The 21,470-nt window shown below is 35.9% G+C and overlaps 1 protein-coding gene across 1 annotated transcript in view; it reads left to right on the top strand.

Moving 5' to 3' along the window:
- The window catches only part of GPC5 (glypican 5), a 766,577-nt gene that overhangs the window by 732,083 nt on the left and 13,024 nt on the right, over positions 1-21,470 (top strand). Inside the window, exon 8 of the mRNA XM_035564881.2 lies at positions 17,001-17,131. Within this exon, the coding sequence (XP_035420774.2) occupies positions 17,001-17,131 (131 nt within the window). The remainder of the gene's footprint in view (positions 1-17,000; positions 17,132-21,470) is intronic.

Here is a 21,470-nt window from a genome sequence, read left to right as displayed (position 1 = left end):
TGGCATAACTTGATTCATCCAGAAGTCCGAAGGAAAAAAAAGGCGCAAAAGGAGAGGGCACACCACAAGGGAGGAAAGAGATGTCATGACTACCACTTAAAAGCTTACATCACATTCCTAGACTTACAGTTTTATTGACTTATTAAAATACTAGACTCTGCCTTTTCAGCAGTTTAGTTCACCTGCTTATTCTACTCAACTATTTTTGGAGAGCTTCCTTTAACTTACATTACCTTTTGAAAGCATTCATTCATTTGGCTCCAATTCTGCTTTTTTAGTTGTGTAAGAATTTCCATTTTCCGTGTCCACTTTCTAGTTTGTATAATCTCATCCTTGGTCTTACACTGTTTGTAGATGTTGATGGTAATGGTTCAGTACTCTTCTTAATGTCTCCATTACTGTTTTACATTAAAGCATGATCTCATCTGTCAATTTTGTCATAAACCTTTAAAAACATTTATCAGTGATAAAATAAAAATATACCCAACTTGGATTCACTCCCCAAAACCAAATGCTTTCAAATAGACAAGAAGTTATTTGAGTTATTTGTTATTTTAACTTTTAATGTGTAAGAGAAAATATATATATATTTTTTTCCTTTCTTAAGTGGTAGGTTTTTTTTCCCCTGCATTATGAACCTGATGAACCTTCTAAGGAGTTAATGTTAAAAGAACACATCTAGTTTGTCAGTTTGATTGCTCCTTATTTTACTTTAGGGCCCTGGAACTCTAATCCTCCCCACTGTACTTATGATAATTTTATCCAGATCCCCCATTTGGTGTCCTTCAAAATGGAAAAATTCAATTGGCATGAAAAAATAGCTTGCTTTTCCACTTAGCATATTAATGGAAATAGATGCAATTTACACCAAGTTTTGCTTTCTTCATCCCGAACAGCCCCTCACCCTTATCTCAGTGACTTCATCCCTTCTAACATCTCCATAATATCACAAATCCCTAGTGTCAGGATGAAAACTGAATCTCTGGTGGTTTGTGAAGCAGTCCAGTGCTTACTCAGCTGTCATTTGCTGGAAGAGGATTACAGTCCCCACTGAGTGAAAGTTAGCCAATATTATACCCATCTACAAGAAAGGCATAAGAGAAGACCCAGGAAACTACAGACCTGTTAATCTAATCTCAGTACCTGGAAAAGTTATGGAGAAGGTTATCCTGGGGAATATTGCAAGACATTTAGAGAATAAAGCTCTTATTAGGCAAAATCAACATGGGTCCATGAAGGAAAAATTCTGCTTTAGTAATCTGATATCCTTCTGTGATTAGGTCACTCAGTTAATGGAGGGCAGGAGGTAGACATAATTTTTCTGGAATTTATTAAAGGCTTTTATATGGTCCCTTGCAACATCTCTCTGGGCAAATTATCCAAGTGTGAGAAGTACAGGTTCATGCTACATGAGGTGATGAATGGACTGAACAACAGAGCTCAAAGGGTCATAGTGAATGGGGCTCAATTCTAGGGTCAGTTCTGTGCAATATTTTTATCAATGATCTGAGTGCAGGATTGTAATGCGTCCTCAGCAAGTTTGCTGATGATACTAAACTGGGAAGTGCAGCTGACTCTCTTGAGGGACAAGAGGCCTTGTAGAGGGATCTAGATAGACTAGAGCACTAGGCAATCATTAATGGCAGGAAGTCGAACAAGAGCAAATGCAGCTGGGACAAAATAATATTGGACAGAGGTACAGACTGGGAGACAAGTGGCAACCCTGCGGAAAGAGATTCGGGGGTGCCACTTGACAACAGGCTCATCATGAGTCAGCAGTGTGCCCTGACAGCAGAGAGGGCAAAATTCATTTTAAGATAAATTAAACACAGCATAGCTAGCCAGTCAAAAGAGGTGTTTATTCCACTATCTTTAGCATTAGTGTGGCTTCACCTTGAGTATTATGTACAGTTCTGGGCTCCACAATCCAAAAAGGATGTCAAGGTACTTGAAAGCATCCAGAAGAGGACAACAAAGTTGTCTGGAAGGTCTGGAAGGCATGTTCTATTAGGAGAGGCTGAGGACACTTGGGTTGTCTAGTCTGGAGAAAAGTAGACTAAGAGGTGACCTCATTGCTCTCTACAACTTCTTGAGGAGAGGAAGTGGAGAGAGAGATTCCATTCACTTCTCTCTGGCAATAAAAGACAGGTCACCATGAGCCAGCAGTGTGGTTTGCATCCCAGAAGACCAGCTACATCCTTGGTTACATCAACAGAAGAGTGGCCAGCAAGTCAAAGGGAGGTGATTGTTTCTTTCTGCTCTGCCCTTGTGAGGCTCCACTTGGAGTGCTGCATCCAGGTCTGGGGCCCCCAGCACAAGGAGGTGGATATGTTAAAGCGAGTCCAGAGGAGGGCCACAAAGATGGTCAGAGGGCTGGAGCACCTCTCCTTTGAAGAACTGCTGAGAGAACGGGAGATTTTCAGCCTGAAAAAGAGGAGGCTCCTCGTTGAAGCTTTTCAATACTTAAAGTGGTCTTATAAAAAAGATGGAGAGCAACATTTTACTCAGGCTGATAATGGTAGGACAAGGGGGAATGGTTTTAAACTATAAGAGGGGGCATTTAGATTAGTTGTTAGGAGGAAATTCTTCATGCAGAAGTTGGTGAGGCACTGGCACAGGTTGCCCAGAGAAGCTGTGGAGTCTCCATTCTTGGAAGTGTTCAAGGCCAAGTTGGATGAGAGCCTGGGCAACCTGATCTTGTGGGTGGCATCCCTGTTCATGGCAGGGGGGTTGGAACTAGATGATCTTTAAAATCCCTTCCAATCCAAGCCATTCTGTGATTCTGTGATTATATGACACGTGTTAATGGCACAAACCTTTGCCAGGTGAGGTTCAGACTGGACATAAGGAAAAAATTATTTAATGAGAACTGTCTCATCAGTGGCCAAACACTGGAACAGACTCCCTGTTGAGGTAGTTCATGCCCCATGCCTATCAGTGTTCAAGAGGCGTTTGGATAATGTCCTCAATAATATGCTTTGACTTTCAGTTAGCCTTGAAAAGGTCAGACAGGTAGACTTGATCTTTGAAAGTTCCTTGCAATTGACCTACTCTAATTTTTGAAGACAAGAGTAGTTTCAGGGCTCCGAGAGGTATCATATGTTTGAAACTGTTTCATATCCAGGCTCAACTACGCTGGAAATATTTCTCTTTCTACTAATGTCTAATACGTCAGGTCTAAGAAGAGCTAGGCACCTCAACACCTCAACTTAAGAAGGGTCTAGGAAACATACATGAAGGGTAGGGATATGAATTATTGTTCTTTGTTGTCAGGTGTACATTCATAAACTCTTGGGTATAAGCTTCTTGTAAAGCTTGCTCTGCTGTGCTGCCTTTGGAATCTGAGACCAATCTTTATCATACTGCTTCTTTCTCTTCTAAAAGTTTTTATCTGCCAAAATCATTCTGTTACCATCTGCTGCTCTCACTTAAAAAAATGCTGATGCTTCAACAGGAGACTGGTGGCCTTCACTTGTTAATATTTAGATTCATGAAGAACATTTATTTTGCTTAAAGAACAGGAAATGGTCAGGATAAGGGCTTGAAGTCCTGAAATGGAAAGAAAGCATACAAAATGACTCCACAATATATCCTGTCACCCATGCATGAAAAAATAGTTTCTTTAACATTTTCACATGACTTCTCACTGACAATACTATAGTTCAATTTACCATGTCCCACTGGAGATGGCTTTATGGCACTTTTAGTGCATCCCAAGCACCAAAAGTAGTTCATATAGAGCTCTTTATCTTTTCTCTTCTCTTTGCTTTTCAACCCTCATTCATTGTTCGCTCAATTTTTTTTAATTTTTTTTTTTTGTCTTGGATTAAAATCTTCAAGCTAAAACTCAGACTCTGAACGTTCAGCTGTTTCTCATCTATCTACACTCTTGTTCTTCATGAAGAGGTGCCTTGTGAGTAAAAAGCTGCTTTGAAAAAATATATAAATTATTGAATATTAATTAAACAGAAATAGCAGTTCATTTTTGTTTGTTTGATTTTTTTTTTTTAATGTTTCACTGTAATTTAAGTTAGATGGGCTTTCCTCTTCAGTTAGAAGTAAGGAAGAGATACAACTTAAAACTTATAATATATAACATTATAACTTATAATAATATAATTTAACAAGCCAACAAACTCTTGAAACAATATACTTTTTGTTTCTCTGTTTGTTTGTTTCCCTCATATCCACACCACTCACCTGGAAAACAGGGATATCACCTTTTTCCTCAATATTTTTTTTTCTTTTTTTCTTTTTTTCTTTTCCTACATGCTCTCCTGAGACTTCTTATTATATTACTTATTTATTTATTTTTTCTCTCTCTTATAAGCCTGAAAAGTGACAGATAAACTTTTCTTAGAAACTACTTTTCCTTACTCACGCAAAAAAAAAAGCTAATCAAATTGATGATCAGCTTCTTTAGGCTATGGGGTGTGAAGAGCAGAACAGATGTATTCAAGTACGGATGTCTGGGAGTCAGAAAAACACCACTATTTGTATGTTGCTGAATAAGAACCATACATTTATGTGACACCTGCCTATTGATATGAATTCTGCAAGATCAGCTTTGCCAGTGAGAGGTAGCACTGCTACAGGTAACAGGTTTAGTCTTTGAATTGCTGGTGGTTATCCTTGAATTTCAAGAATGCACTTGTTTCAATGTTTAAATGCTCATGTTTTGTGCCTTCAGCTAAAAAATCTTACACTTGTGGGATGTACTGATACACAAGACTTTCTATGACATTTCATAACACTAAATACGCTGAGGGATGCGGATCAATATTCATCAGCAAACACACAGTATTTTTCACAGGCTTTCATCTAATCTGAAAGTAAATGAAACACTCTGCCAAAAAGGGCTGTCTCTGAAATGAAAATTTCTATGAAAAATTGTATTTTTTAGACCTCATAATCTGAGTAGAAAATACAGTTTTAAGAGGACACTGGGAATTAGACTCTTTTGAGTCATATGCTTTTGGTACATTTCCAACATAATAGCTGAGCTAAAACTTGAGGAAACAAAAGTTATCCCGGGAAGGAAGAGGAATTAGTAACTAAAGAGGATCTCTGTTTTGCATTCTTTTCTATAAGGAAAAAAAAAAACGACCAACAAACAAACAACAACAAAAACCCAACCAACCAACAACAACAACCTCAAAAAAAGTTTTTGTTTACATGGAGGAAATGGACACATGGGCATCAACCTTCTTTATTGTTCCACACTTCCTTTTTTGTTAGTAGTCCAGTTTTTGATGTGAGTTCAGGTCAGAAATCAGCAGTAGATTATGTTTTTCTCACCATGTTTCTGGGTGCTTTATGGTGTTATGTTTGTCTGACAGAAGAAGTCCTTTTCCAGGTTAAAATATCATGATCCTTATTTCTCTTGCCAGCACTTATCTGATCCCACATTGAGGTAGTTCTAAATGTAAGCTTAAGATTCAATAAAACTACTTCAGCAAAAAAAAGATCATAGAACTGATCACTCACCCCTCTGACTTGGTTCTCTATGGGGATCTTGCACATGCCAGTGAACGGCAACAGGTGGGTTTGTACTCTTACATCTGGCAGACAAGATGAGGAAATCACTACAAGCACCCATATGATATATATCAAGTACTACTGAAAAAAAAATAAACACAGTTTAATATATCAGTGTTTGGGCAGATTAAGCTAATATACATGTTATATTTCCTTTAAAGATAGTAGAATAACTGGTGTTCTAGGTGGAATAACTAGAATAAATTGCTAAAATTACTACATCGTTTTATAAATGTAAAATGATTTAACTTAACTTCTAGAAAAGATGTGTTTTCTACACATCTTTCACACATCTACACATTTTTCTTTATTTTAAAAGCAATATCTAGACAAACAGTAAAATAATGAACTGCTGCAGTGAAATTGGGTCATAAATCTTGGAAATCTGAAAGGTTTACAAAAAAAAAATATTACCTTTTTTTTTTTTTTAATGGGCCTAAGTAGTAACTTTCTTCCTCAACCCAAACTTTCTCAAAGTTTGTGTCTTACTTTCACAAGTTTCAGTTCAAATTCATCTCTCTCTTCTAGATGTTAGCTTTCTTCAGACCAGAATTGTTGATTATAAACCTTCTAGAGAAAAATAATGATAATTTAAGAAAGATTTTTAAAAAATAATAATGAAAAGAATCATGTAGGTAAATTACTTTGAAGGACAGTAATTTATATGAGAATTCTGACTCATAAGATAAAAATTAGCACTGAACAGATGAAAATTCAAAGAATGAAGAATGTGCTTACTTCTACGCAGTCTGATTTATAGAACATTAGCTCTACTATCACTTTGTATTGATTATGAAGCCTTTGCATAAGTTAATGATAAAGGTTAAAAGTTCCTCAATAGATAAAAAAAGATTGAAAGATGGATTTCTTAATCTAAAACTGGCATTATTGACAATGCTGATTCCAGCTCCCAAGAGCACTGAAGTTATAATGAACATGTTTTATAATGAACATGGATTTAGAGGTTATTGGATGAGAAAGCAATAGCAGAAGAGCTAATGAAGGTTACTGTGGTTCTCTCTACCTTGGAGGAAAAATACAGTTAAGTCTTTGTGTCCAAAACAAAAGCAAGCATTCTACACATGAAATACTTTGCTATATGTTAAAATCAACCTACAAGCAAATCAAAATTATGTTAACAGTTTTAACAAATAATGTAATTTATTTGTGACTCTTAAAGAATGCAAAATAAATTGATATGTTTTGGTTTGTGACATCACTTGTTTTTGTTGCATTAACTCATAAAAGCTTTGCTTTCTAAATGGAAATACCAAGTTCATTAATATATAATGTGAAACAAATGCCACTGACAACTTTGAATGAGAACTTTCAAATAGTAGACTAGAGACTTAATGTCTGCTGCTCTTGTAGTTCAAAGGACTTGCCAGACTTATATTAAGATCATTGGTTACACTTTTTTTTTTCTCTAATATACAGATTTCATAAAGCATGTGCTGTTAAATATGATATGTCAGATTCATTTCCAAGCATATGTCTAACCATGCACAATTCTCTTAGTTGATGCTGTTAGGCAGGCTTCTTAACTGCTTTCTAATAATAACATTCCTTTTTTGTAGGTGAGATTACTTGCATCTTGCTATTGCCTGTGCATTTAAAATTGTTATTTGTGTTCAATTGTGTATTATTATTTTAGATCAAATTATTTCCTCCAAATAAACACCAACTACCTATTTCAGAAAATTTCTTCATAACAATATCTATGTTTATAAAATAATAGAATCATAGAATCATTTAGGTTGGAAAAGACTGTTAGGATCATTTAGTGTGTAGATAGAGCAAAACCCCAAAACAGCTCAGTACAATGTGTTTCAAAGAGGTTTTACCTGCACCTTGCTAAGGAGAACTACATTATATGGGCAGTGGCATAACTTTCCCTGGAGAAACTGCTGAAATTTCTGCCACTTAAGAATAGACTGGATAAAGCAAAGATTACTATAAGGAAAAAAACAAAACAAAACAAAAAAGTAACGATGGCACGATTGGCATCATACTTTGTATATGGAAACAAAAATCCTAGTCATAAATTATCTCCCCTTGTGAAGGCAAGATAGATGTAAATTATCAATAGGCTTGGCTCCTAAGCAAGCATCATCTCACTGTCCTACCTTGCATTTTAACATATAAATCAGGTTTATACTTTGGTGTTTATACTCAAGGTCCTGGCCTGGGACTTGAAACAGGTTCCTGACCTACCTTTCTTAGGAACAGACATGAAAATCTATGTGATTGCATTTTATTGAAAGAAATAACTGGCCAGTGACAGAGGTGAGACACGTGAGGACATTAAGAAATTGCTGCTATAATGTCACAGAATCACAGAATTGTCTAGGTTGGAAGAGACCTCCAAGATCACCTAGTCCAATCTCTGACCTAGCACTAACAAGTCCTCCACTAAACCATATCACTAAGCTCTACATCTAAATGTCTTTTAAAGACCTCTAGGGATGGTGACTCAACCACTTCCCTGGGTAGCCTATTCCAAAACCTAACAACCCTTTCAGTAAAGAAGTTCTTCATAATATCCAACCAGCGCAGCTTTAGCCCATTCCCCCTCGTCCTGTCACCAGGCACATAGGAGAAGACCAACCCCCACCTTGCTACAGCCTCCTTTAAGGTACATGTAGAGTGTGATATGGTCGCCCCTGAGCCCCCTCTTTTCCAGGCTGAACAATCCCAGCTCCCTCAGCCGCTTCTCATAAGACTTGTTCTCCAGATCCCTCACCAGCTTTGTTGCCCTTCTCTGGACTCACTCGAGCACCTCGATGTCCAAGAACCTTCCTGTGACACTAGGCAATTCTCTGAATTTCAGTGATTTCACTTGCTGAATCTGTACTGCCACGTATCTCGGCTTGTGCTTTGTCTCCTGGTTTCAGTTCCAGTTTTCCACATAGCATAAATGTCAGTTCACTCCACGGTTTGGTGATAAGGACAACCATCCCCATTCCAAAACAAACCTCATGTTCTGTGGATAATTCATTGCAAGGACTGCTTCCAAAAGGCAGCACAAGCCAGACAGCTGAAGGTTTGGATTTCTCTGCCTTAAAAAGTCCTTCAACAGTCGGCTTGTTATTTTCAGAACACTTTCCCATGCCTGGATATCATATCCCAGAACCTGTAATATGCTCCTCCAGTTTCATGTTATTAAAACACCACCTGGTGAGTTGCAGCACAGCCTCTTGTTTTTGATCGTTTGATTGTTCGTTTGTTTCCAGGCACTTTGAACTAAAACAAAATAATAACTAGATCTTCTAGCCAAGGAGACAACCTCATGTGGCTAAGAAGGGATGCAGGACACTGCACTATGTAGTTGTGATTTGTTCAGCAGTTTCTTCTAGGAACTGAAATCTGAGCATGGTAGACATAAGCCACTCAATACCACCTTAACTCAAGGATCTCCTTGTGTGATGTATATTTAGTTATGTAAATATAGTTACAGTGGATCTGTTTATATTTCAGCAGGAAACACTTTCATAGAGTACTGGTTCCTCAGAGATGCTTGCACACATTGGACTCTGATTCACTATTTTCCTGATAAAATGGCAGCCCTTCATGTTGACCTTCAACACCAGACAAACTTAATGCTGAAACCAAGAAATGCTTAAAGTCAAAGTTATGACTTTGACTTAAAGATTTGACTTTAAGTCAAAGAAAATATTTTTTGATCATTCAGTAGTGAATGAGAAAAGAATTCATGTAATCAAATTCTGACTAAATACCTACATCTGAGTACTCCATTTCCTTCTGCTGCATTTACTAACGTCTCTACATTCACTGTGGTGGAAGCTGCAATAAATAACTTTGATGCAGGGCAGGATCCAGTTGTCTAAACAGAAGTGCCAAATGCCACTGGAGATGCTCTAGTATATCCAAAACATCCTTACAGGGCTTTTTAAGAAACAAGCTTCTTTTGGATGGGTAGGTGTATGCCAAGTGCAATACACCCCTCCCAGCATCTAACATGTCAGTAGATAGCTATGTTTAGGCAACCAAATCCTCTTTGTAATGTATACAGAATAGAAATGAAAAATGAAGTGGAATGAATAATGCCTTAGGTATCATCTGTGATTATCTTCTTAAACTCACCACTTTAGCATCATCATAACACTACCTTATGTTACATTAGGGATGGTGCTCACACTGAAGCTAATTATTTCTGATTCAGACTGATGCAAATAGCCACTGTAGCAAAACAGATGAAATTCTGCTCTGCCAAAACATGAGTTCATTTGTGATTTTAAAAAAGCTGTATTGAATATTTTTAATGTATTTAAAAGACTCTGGCCTTTATAGTTAAAAATGATCACATGCAACTGTGAAGGTGTAAGCACATTTTCAATTTTTGGTGCTTTTTTTTGTTTTGTTGTTGTTTGTTTTGTTTTTGTTTCATTGCTTTTACTTTGCTTTCTTCTTGCATGATGCAAAGTAGCTGTAGAGTGGCATGAATTTTTGAGAATTATGGAATAATTCATTCCATTTTATAAGGATTATAAATATGTATTCCTATGCTCCAGGACACACATTAATCACTGAATGCCATAAGTTAGGTGTCCCAGTGGTCTGGTTATCTAGATTGTTCATTATATTCTATTACTACTCCCACCTCTAAAGCATCAGGCAATGGTCACAGGCAGAAGCAATAAGTGAAATAGAGACTTTAGTGTTTGGGCAAAATCTATGTATTTTGGTTTTGAACCTTTTCTGCTCTTTCACCTTACAGTTGCTGACAACCTATTGGGATTGACACAATCAGATACAATAATTTATTACACCCAAATTAAGACTTTAACCCTCACAGAAATACACAATGGGATAGGAATGAGAGCCATCTTACAACATACAATTTTAATATTGGTGAATCCTATTTTCTGTGCTAATTCATTAATTTAATTGATAGGGACAACAAGCATACAAAAGTTTATGTAGCTATAAATTCCATAAAGCAAAAGCCGTCATTCCTTCTAAATGAATCATTTTGACTCTTTAAGCCCTTTTCTCATGAACCTTGAAGCAAACAGAACTTAAATGAAAGACTACATGCTTGAGATGTTAAGAAGTCCATCTGAGTAAACTGATTTATAATTCAGATATGACAAATTCATTATTAGATAATTTATTTTTCTTTAAAATTAAGGCCTAAAACCTCCCAGTGGAGGTTCCTTCCACTGGAAAAATGCTTGAAAATTTTGACTTTTTTTTTTTTTTAGCCTCTGTGAATCAGCTGTTAATTTCTTCTTCATTAAATGAAAACTAAAGAAACTAAAACAGACACTTTTTTCACTATGTTAATTTCTGATAATTTTCAACAGGGATATGGCTTATATCACTATTCTCCTCTTCTAAAGCCATTCAGTCAAAGAATGGTGAAGTAATGTATGCTCCTTCTTTTGTAATACTTATTATTGAAAGACATTTTTGTTTTTCATTTGCTTTATGACCAGTGCTGAATTGTGAAACATTTAATACTTACAGAATCACAGAACAGTTGAGATAAGATGGGATCTTTTAGATCACCTACTCCAACCTTCTGCTCTTTTTCATTTCAGCTACTGCTCAATGGAGAAGGCAAAACTTACATAATATCTTAAAGACACACAGAATTCCTAAAGAAAATGTATACATGATCTATATGTGTACTATAAGAAGGGTCTATGTTCATGTGACAAATGCATATGCTTTCTTTTTAGGTATACACCTTAGATTCTGCAAATATAGATACAGTCATAAAAACATGAATATGGCCTCATTTGCCATATATCCTTCATAAGGTAGTTCTTCTCAGCCATCTTTTTCTCCCCTCATTGAGACTTCACAGCCATTATCACAAGAACTTCACTTGGAAGTGTCTCTGATTAATACCACTCATAGTCCATTGTTTCTACTTTTCTTTCTAAGAATCAGATACCATTAAGTATTTTGTGAGTTTTTTTAAGATAAATGGCTTTAAAACACCATCTGGAGAATGATCTGATCAATACTGAATATTTTTTTTCTTATATATGTATATATATTGTGATGTTTTAGTAAACAAATATATATATTTCTTAAAGTAAGAAATGGAAGTTGTCACAGAAACCACTACATATAAACAGAAGCATGTCTGAGGCATTTAAACGTAGCTCTATGATCTAGTTAACATAACTATACTTAGAAACGTTTTTGTATATTATAGAATTAGGAATAAAGCTGGGAGTAACAGTAAAAGAAAGGGAGAAGACATCCATTAAGGGCTTTAAAGTTTCAGCTGGCAAAAATCTGGTCAAGTCAAGAAAATGTTTGGTAACTACTATGTATTTTTAACTTCTGGAATGCCAATGTAAAGTTCTTTGTTGTTGTTGTTTTTTGTTGTTTTTTTGTTGTTTTGTTTGTTTGTTAAAATCAACTAATACCTTTTTTAACGTTTGGTTGCATAATCATTATTGAGACCCCTTTACTGTGAATTATAAGAATCAAACTAATACTGTGTTCTCCTTCATAGGACAAAAATGTGTTGATATTCATCAATGTCGGTATTTTATTGACACAATAGGGAGATAGTATTAGCCCTTGCTATCTATAAATCTCTGAACGTATTACTATTACTATCTGAACCTATTACTCTGTTATCACCATTCCTTCATTCTTCTTAATCTCTATGTTAGTCGTCTTTCTTGCCTTTTCCTATAAATTACGTCATTTACTTTATCAGTTGCATCCAAATCTACCCGTTTCTGTTTCACCAAAATGTTGTAGACCCTTACTGATATCAGTAAATTCATGTCCAACTCCCTGCAACGTTGTCTTTTTCCAGGTATCTCGCTATTGTAAATTACATTTCTAACTTCATATTATACATATGTTTACAGTATATCAGCCTTTTCTTTTGTTCATTTAAACTCTATGTATCTCTTTAGCCTCTCCTAAATCTTATTTGTGATATTTCTTCTGAATTTCAGGACTTTCCTTGAACCAGTTATCAATTTATTTTTTTTTTCCATGTCTCACGTATTATCCTGAAATTTAGATTAGCTATATAATGACTGAAATAACTATGTGCTCTGCTTAGGAGAATTTTATACAACTTCACAGGAATATTGTCTTGTAAAAGCCACATTCCAGAATTGTTTCCTAACTATCTGAAACACTACCCCATTTTCTCAAGTTCTTCCTCATATTTGAAACTCATAAAAAATGCTTGTGCCACAAGAGCTGTATTTTGAATGTTCTGGAATGTCATAAGAAGAATAATTCTGTCATGGTTTTGGCTGGAATAGAGTTCATTTTCTTTGTAGAGGCTTGTGTGATGCTGTGTTTTGGATTTTTGGTGAAAATAGTCGTGATAATAAACCAATGGTTTTAGTTGTTGCAGAGCAGTGCTTACACAAAGCCATGGACTTTTCACCTCCTCATGCTGCCCTGCCAGTGAGGAAGTTGGGGGTGCACCAGAAGCTGGGAGAGGACACAGTCAGGACAGCTGACCCAGACTGACCAAAGATATATTCCATGTCTTTGCGGTAAAGAAGGAGGAAGGGGATGGCTTTTAGAGTGATGGCATTTTTCCTCCTGAGAAACTGTTGTGCATGATGAGCTTTGCTTTCCTGGAAGTGGCTGGACACCTGTTTGCTGGGGTTAAGCCACAACAGATGCACAGAGGGAGATCCAGTACTTCCTCCTCTGTAAAGCTTTGATAGGGTTTATGTGCAACCAGGTTCCCACAGAAATTCATTTGCTATCTTCTTGTTCCCTTGAAAAGCCTTCTCAGCTCTGGCGTATGCTACTCAACAAATAGCAGATAAGGTAGCAAGATATTTGAGGTTAGACTGCAGATACACAAAAAAAATCCTGGTTTGGTTTCAAACTAGGCCACTATTAAAGGACGTTCTGTTTAAAATGTTTAAAAAGTTTAAAATCCTAGCATGGTTCCTAGACTGTTTAAAAGTCATAGCCCATTTTTGCAAGATTTTGATAATCTCAATCGAAAATTTCCATGTCAAATGAAAATCTTCCATGTCTTTAGGTATGACTTTTCAAATCAAAGTTAAAATCTGCTGCTGAATATTGAAAGGATATTGTATAGTTGCTGAAGCTGTTCTGGAAAATTTAGCAGGTCAGGTGTCAAGGCTGTCAGTATCACTACCTTTCACAAGCTTTAAATATCTTTAAAAGATGCTAAAAGATCATTAGAAATACTTTGCAGCCATTATAATAAGATGCTGTAATATATATCACACTGTTTGGCATAATTCTTTTACTGATTAATCTTTTCTAAAACAGACTGAGAAATTTTTAAATTGCAGCCGATAACTGGGTTTCACAGCTAATGCTGGAGTCAGAGATGTGATCTTTGACAGTTTTACTTTATATAGGTTCATGAAAATGTTATATTTGGATTGTAGAGATTTATCTTCTGCTGTGCTCCAATTATGGTTTTCCTTCAGAAAGAACTCTGAATCTTATTTCTGAATTTCACCATTTCCAGTCAAAATATTAGCTCTAGTATGATTTTGATATAAATGAGACATTTATCACAGATCATTTAAAAGATTTGGCAATCTTAAATGCATTTTCTTTAAGAAAATTTCAGTGTCTAATGTGAGGAAACTAAATCCAAACATTTGCTCTTTTTTATTTATTTATTTATTTTTTTATATACAAATATTTGTACAGGTCTTACAACTATTACAAGTTTGTTGTGGACTAAGAAAGTTACACTCATTTAGAGGAAAGGATGACTTCCATGACTGATTATGATGTGTGAAAGATGGCATACATTTTCAAATCCAGGTATATAATGGACAACAGAATTTACTTATTTAAACATAAAGTATAGTATAGGAATAAAACTTATTAAAACTAAAAAAAAAAAAATTGTTCTTTTCAACAATGAAAACAAAAAAAAACAGTACTGTTAAAATATACTGTTTTTAAGTGTTTTTCTGTTCAGTGATTTTTTTCTTAAGATCATATCTAAGTATATTTTTTCCACTTCTCATTTCAATACAGTCAAATTTGTGGCATAGATCTATGGGGCTTAATAGATTAAAGTCTTGCTGTATGTTTATACTGCAATCCTAAAGTATATTCATTTAAGATCAGAGAAAATATTCAGCACTCTATGGTATTTCAACTGATGAAAGCAAAAAGTATTGCTATGGCTGAACATTTTTTATAAACATTCTTTTCATGGGAACTTCCAAAGTCTGCAGTTTTCATTTCAGGTTGGAAAGAGGAAAAAAAAAAGAAAAAGAAAAAAAAGAGAGAGAGAGAGAGAACATGTCCTATAAAAAGAAAACTATTCTTTTTGTATTTTCCATATTATTGTTAATGAAATCTTCACTAGATATTAAAGATGACTCTTCAGTTAGTAATTAATAACTTGTCTCATTTTCTTCAGATTCAGACCACACACTCTAGATGAAGACCGCTATTTTTAAGGTGTAAATCTAGGAATTTTCCTTGTTGTGGCAATTACCTTTAATTATAAGTAGAAAAAATCATGGGTATTTAAGATAAGGCCATACATTTCATGTGATAGATTATCTGTAAATACACTGGGAAAAATCTGCTTTGCTATACCTATAGAACTTGGTGAACTTTTTTGTTGTACAGGTGAGAAGTTTGTTTTTTTTTTTTTTTTTTTTGACTGTTGAAATTAGGCTTTTTAGATAAGGGGATTCTTCACTAATGCTCTGGAGAAATGACCCCCCACCCCCCTTCCACCCCTCCCCCCCAAATCCTTTTGGTTCTACTTCTAAAACATCCTTGAAACAAACAAACAAAAAGAAAAAAGAAAAAGAAAAAAAAACCACTTTGATCTACCCACTTTGGTGATCTACCAAACATCCATTCAGTGAAGTGTTGAGTGACTGATCTTTTCCTAGACAGATTACTACTGAATGTGCATGATAAGGAGGAATTTATTCACTCCTTCTCAGCCTCTACTGTTGCTCTTCCTCCTTGTGTGCCCACTTGCATTGTACTCATGGAGCTAATTTTCACAAATTCCAGGCAAGAGCACTGGATCAATAAATCCACACAAAATAGCAGTCTATTCTGCTGTCTGAGTACAGCAGCAAAGAAGACAAATTCATTCTAGCAGGTTTTTCAGACAACATGATTGACTTTATCTGGCTCTTCCCTTAATGCATTTTTTCAAAGCTACAGGAATGAGATTTTAGGTACATACAGCAAGTTCACAAAGAGCAGCTTTCAAACTGCTTTTAGAGAAAAGAGTATTTTTGACACAAGCACCAAAAAAGTTGTTCCTTTCAAACACAGTGATTCTTTGTAGCTTCTGTTAAACTAGCTTAACAAAGAGGAAAAATCCATGACTAAAATATTTATACTTCATCACAGTCCCTTTAAAAAAAAATAAATCACTAGTTTACTCAACTTTACTAATGATACAAAGGAAAGAAGTACCTACACAATGAATAATAATGCAGAAACAGAGACAGTAAAATCAATATGTAAACTCAGTAGAGCTGAGCTTCATTCTAGTAGTGCTGTTCCAACAGGAGAGCTTACCTTCTGAATTATATATGTATTGACCTAATTACATAAATATTGACTTTGCTTTATATAAAGGCTTTTTCATTCTCAGTGTAATTATAATGTCAATATTTGTTGCATGTAATAACACTGGATTTAGACCTGCTAATTTTGATTGATAGTGGCATGCCACAAGTTGCTATATGGGATCAGACAGTCTAGAATTATGAATAGAAAATAGAAGTAGCTGACAATGCTTCCAAATCTTAGAGCGTCTCCAAGCCCTTCTGATTATTTCAGCATGAAGAGGAAATAAAATGGGTGATTACATACTTGTTTTATAAAAAGCACTATTTTGAGATGGAGAAATATTTATTTTGGTCCAAAACAGTAAAAATATTCAGCCGGAACTCAGTAAAAGGTTTCCTGCTTAAAGTTAGGTTTACAATTTTGCCTTACAATGTTTTAAAGTCTGTTTAAATTATGCCAAAAAGGGAGGGTTTATATAGCAATAAACATAGTTTGTTATATACCCTGCATCAGGTATATGCTGTTTTGGAATATTATTTGAATGTAGACACAAGCAATTTGACATTAAATTATTTCCCTTTTCCTTCGAATTCAAGAAAGTGTGAGCAGTGAGTGGTCTTTTAGGTACAACTGGGACTTGCAAAACTGTTCATTTCAGACTGCAAATGTTTTTGAGATATATTTCTACAAGAACAGTTTTGTTCAGAGCTGGCAGGCCTCTGAATTACTTTCAACCATGAATAGCCATATAGTATAGTGTATGTGTTTCTAGATGCAATTATAAAGTATTTTGAATTTGGCAGTATCATGGGAATCAGAAACCAGGCTGTGACAGTCCATGTGCTGAGAATATATATATATATTTTTTTTTTCTTCTAGCTATAGCATGTTGCTAGTAGTGTCAAAGCATGCATCACACTGTATTTTCTTATTTGTCTCAGCAGGGGTGCCAGGCAAGATGAACCTCAGTGACGTAAAGCAAATCCATCAAACCAACGATGGCAGCACTTTAGACGCAACTGGAGCAGGAAGTACAACAATGGCTGATTATATGACATCTATGCTGATGAGTTTGGTAACATTATTTCTCAGTCTTTGGTAATTGTTTAGCTCTGTCTTGATATATGTTTCATTGTCATCTGCTTATCCCCACTCACAAGCCTAGAATAAAGGATCTGGTGGATAAAGTAATATTTATGATAGGTTACATAACATCAGCCTCTCTGATCTTAGGCATGAATATTAAAAACGTTGTTTATATAATATTTTTCTTGTATTTTTGTAACATCTGTATATCCATGCAAAATCATGTTTTCTTTAGCAATATTTTGTGTAAAAAATAAGTTGACTACCATGGAATCATAGAATCATTGAGGCTGGGAAAAACCTCTAAGATCATCTGGTCCAACCGTCCCCCTACCACCAATATTACCCACTAAAAGTGATTTGTAAAAAGAGACCACAAACTCACAGATACACGGAACTGTGGATGGGACTGCTGGAGCTCATCCAAAGCAACCCTAAGCTCACAGCAGAGGCTACCAGAAAAAGTTGCCCAAGGACAAGTCCAACTGGTATTTGAATATCTCTGACAATGGAGACTGTACAGCCTCTCTGGGCCACTGTTTCCATTGCTTGAACAATCATAGCACTTTTTTCTTTTTCTTTTTTAAAATTTAGTATTACCTATTCTATGATTCTATTATATTCCAGTCTGTGCCCATTGCCACTTGTCCTGGGTACCATCTTCTTTGCACCCTACCTTCAAATACTTATATACATTGATAAGATCCCCCTGAGGCTTCTCTTCTCCAGCCTGAACAGTCCCAGATCTCTCAGCCTCTCATTGAATGAAAGATGTTCCCATCATTTAAAAATCTTCATGGCCCTTTGCAGAACTTCTTCCCATATGTCCATGTCCCTTTTACTAGGGAATCCAGACCTGGACCCAACACTGCTGATGTAGTCTCCCCAGTGCTCAGTAGAGATCACCTCTTTTGACCCGTGGCAATGATTTCCATAATTCAGTGCAGGAAGCTGTTGGTTGCTTTTGCTTTCACGTCACATTGCTGTGTCATGTTCAACTTGCTGTTCAGCAGGACTCCAGGTCCTCCTTCACAAAGCTGCTTTCCAGTCAGTCAGCACCAGCATGCACTGTTGCATGGAGGTATTCCTCCCCAGATGGAGGACTTAGCATTTCCCTTTGTTGAGCTTCATGAAGTTTCTGTCAGGCCATCCCTCCATTCTGCCAAGGTCCCTGCAAATGGCAATAACAACTATCTGGTGTATCAGCTGATCTTTCCAGTTTTGTATCATTTGTGAGAACTTGCTGTTGCATTGCCTAGCTCTCAGAAGAAATTAATTACTATCAACTCCTGGGTAAACCAAGTGTAACTTGGTCTCCATGTGGACTCTGCGCTGCTAATCACAACCCTACAAACAAGTGATATCATCTGATGAAACAGTTGCACAGCACTTTATGAATATTTTATTTAAACTCCTATCTTCATCTAAGAGAATCCTGTAAAACAGAAAATGTAGAATTTTTCCTTCCCTCTCAGAAAAAACAAACAAACAAACAAGCAAACAAACACAGTGTAAACTCAGATAGTTTTGGTAGGGATTACTTTTCATAGCTCAGAAAAACTACATATTTATACTTCGTATGTATACACACACATACAAATTATTGCATTTTATCTGTGAACGACAGCAAGGCTTGGATTCAATCATATGTTAAGATATCTCAATCTATATGTCTACATACAGATGTTTATACATTTTATACATATCTATGCTGTCATTACAGCCAGTGAAAAAACAAGGTAACATTTAGTTGCTAAAACACCAGCAACTATTGCCAGTTCAGATGCTGTAAGAAAATCTCCCAGGTATCAAGCTGCTGTTACAAAGGGGCTGAAGTCTTTCTATAAGCAAGAGACCTGAGTCCCTTGTCAACACAGTCAGTGAAGCCCTAAGAGCTCACATGGTAGCAGACACCTAAGAAAAGAACTCAGCTGCCCCAAAGTGTCTGGCTACTTCAACCTGAGATTTCCTCAAGCATCCAAGGCATCCTCACAAGGATGCAGGACTTACAAGAAATTCCAGAAGCTTCCTTAAAAGGAACCTGTGTGGAGTTGCAGCTGGTGGCCAGATGACCTTGAGCATTTCAAATAGATCTAGGAATCTATACATGGGCCAGTGAATTGTATGTCAGATCTCCATCATCCACACCGAGACCTTAGGTAACTAGCTGACATGGTGACACATGAATGCAAATCTGAATCACAATCAGAACTCCAGCTCAAGTTCTTATGCTTTATAACATGAAGTAAGCTAAAATGTTCCACAGTACTAATGGTATATTATGTATAACTGTTATAAGATTTGATTATCCTGCCATGACTAATTCCTATGTCATTTTGACAATAAATCATTTAAGAATATTTTGCAGTTATTTTTCCTTTACAAGAGCAAAAAAGTAAGAAAAAAAAAGTGTAGTATTGTATGCACTAACCTTGTATCTAGAACTCTTCCTGGACTGCAAAAGCAATTAATTTTATATGAGACAAATATGAAGAAACATATATAAATATTTTTATTTCCAAATGTATTCATTAGTCATTAGTAAACACAAGATAACATTCAGGTAAACAAAAATAATGTTTAAAAAAGCAAATGAACATTCCTAAGAGCAATTCCATGCTTAGGCAAATATCATTATATAACCATGTTTGCCAGGGTGTAGATTTTACTTGACCTCTTTATTTTTGCTGGTTTTGTAAACCAGTCCTTCAAATTCACTTATCATCTCAGCATACACTGAAATTGTGACATTGGTAATTCAGCGAAAGAAAATCTGATTTCATTCATTTTGTTTTTCATATCAGCTCAAACCAGTAATCTGTCTAGGCCAGCACCTTTATTATTACTATTATTATTTTATTTTATTTTTTTAAGGTACCAGTTCCTTCAAGGGAGATGAAATAAACCTTTGTATAAGATATTCTTAACCAGAGAATTCTAACTATGCATTACTCAAGATTTGATAACCCAAATCACTTAGTTCCCATTCTACACTTTCTTATGAAATTCAAGTACCTACTGGTGGCACTGGGTAGTCAAGAAGATTACAGTTTATTCTATAACACCTTAGAAATACAAGCCTCATTTTCAAATAATTATAGCAATTATATCCTAAGGCCTTTTCAGATGTTATTACTCTGTTACCACTTCATTTGTTTATAGACTGTTCCCCTTATTGTCTACACTGCTATTTCTAAGATCCTTTCTCGAGTGGAAAACTAGGTCTTTCCTTTCCAGACACATATGAACAATCTAGATTTTGGACCACTTCCACAGGCAATACAAATACAGTTGTGGTAAGTCTGGAGTTCCCTCAACAACCTGTAGACCTCATTCCCCCCTGTCCTGTCCTAACCCTCTCTAGGTACCACCACACACTACATCATTGCTTAAACTCGTAGGTCTACCAGACTCCAATGCAGTTCTTTCACTATATCTAACATGTCATAAAGAAATATTCTTGTTTCTTAAAAAACTATAAAAATTTTTAAAACATCTCAGAATAAGGAAAGAATCATAGAATCATAGAATGGCTTGGGTTGGAAGAGACCTTAAAGGCCATCTAATTCCAACTCCCCTGTCACAGACAGGGGTGCCACCCACTAGGTCTGGTTGGCCAAGGTTCCATCCAGCCTGGCCTTGAGAAACATAGGGACCTATGCTCTTTGGCAATTTGTCTCAAGACTACCTTGCAAGGGAGGCAGCCTTACAAGAATCTGTGGGAACATGGTTGAATTGTAGCTCCAAGTTTGACAACTGTAAAACAACAATTAAATAAACAACAACAACAAAAATAATCAACAACACAAAAATAATTGAAAACAAAAACTGAAATGTTGCCTGTATTAAAGCCAAAAATGAATTGAGGAATAGTCGTTGGCAAGCAATGAGTAGAAAAATAAAGAGTATAACAGGGAAACTAGGAGGTAAAAAACAAACAAACAACAAATCTAAACTAGCAATCATGACAATACAGTATAAAAACATCTATACCAACAAAAAATAGTGGACAGTATTCAGTATGGATGAAGCCAGTCAGCTTCAGTAGCCTTGGTATGCAGAGGCTGTTCTCAACAGCAAAATCATAAAGGCAGCACAGGGCAGCTGTTGAGATCCCCAGGCGACCTGAGAAATAGCATGGGGGTCTAGGTTGTTGTAAATGTTTTCATTTGTTTCCACTCAAGCATCTTAAGAGTCCAAAACTTCTCTGAATCTCAAAAAAAACCTTTGTTGAATGAGATTTTTTTTTTTTTGAATAGGCTTTTTATGTATTGCAGCTGATATGGTTTAAAGTAGGAATGTTTTACTCAACACGTGTCATTTCTCAG

The sequence above is a fragment of the Cygnus atratus genome, chromosome 1 (genome assembly GCF_013377495.2).
Source record: "Cygnus atratus isolate AKBS03 ecotype Queensland, Australia chromosome 1, CAtr_DNAZoo_HiC_assembly, whole genome shotgun sequence".
Taxonomy (NCBI): Eukaryota; Metazoa; Chordata; class Aves; order Anseriformes; family Anatidae; genus Cygnus; species Cygnus atratus.
Note: the sequence above shows the minus strand (reverse complement) of the source record. Positions and strands in the feature narration are given on the sequence as shown.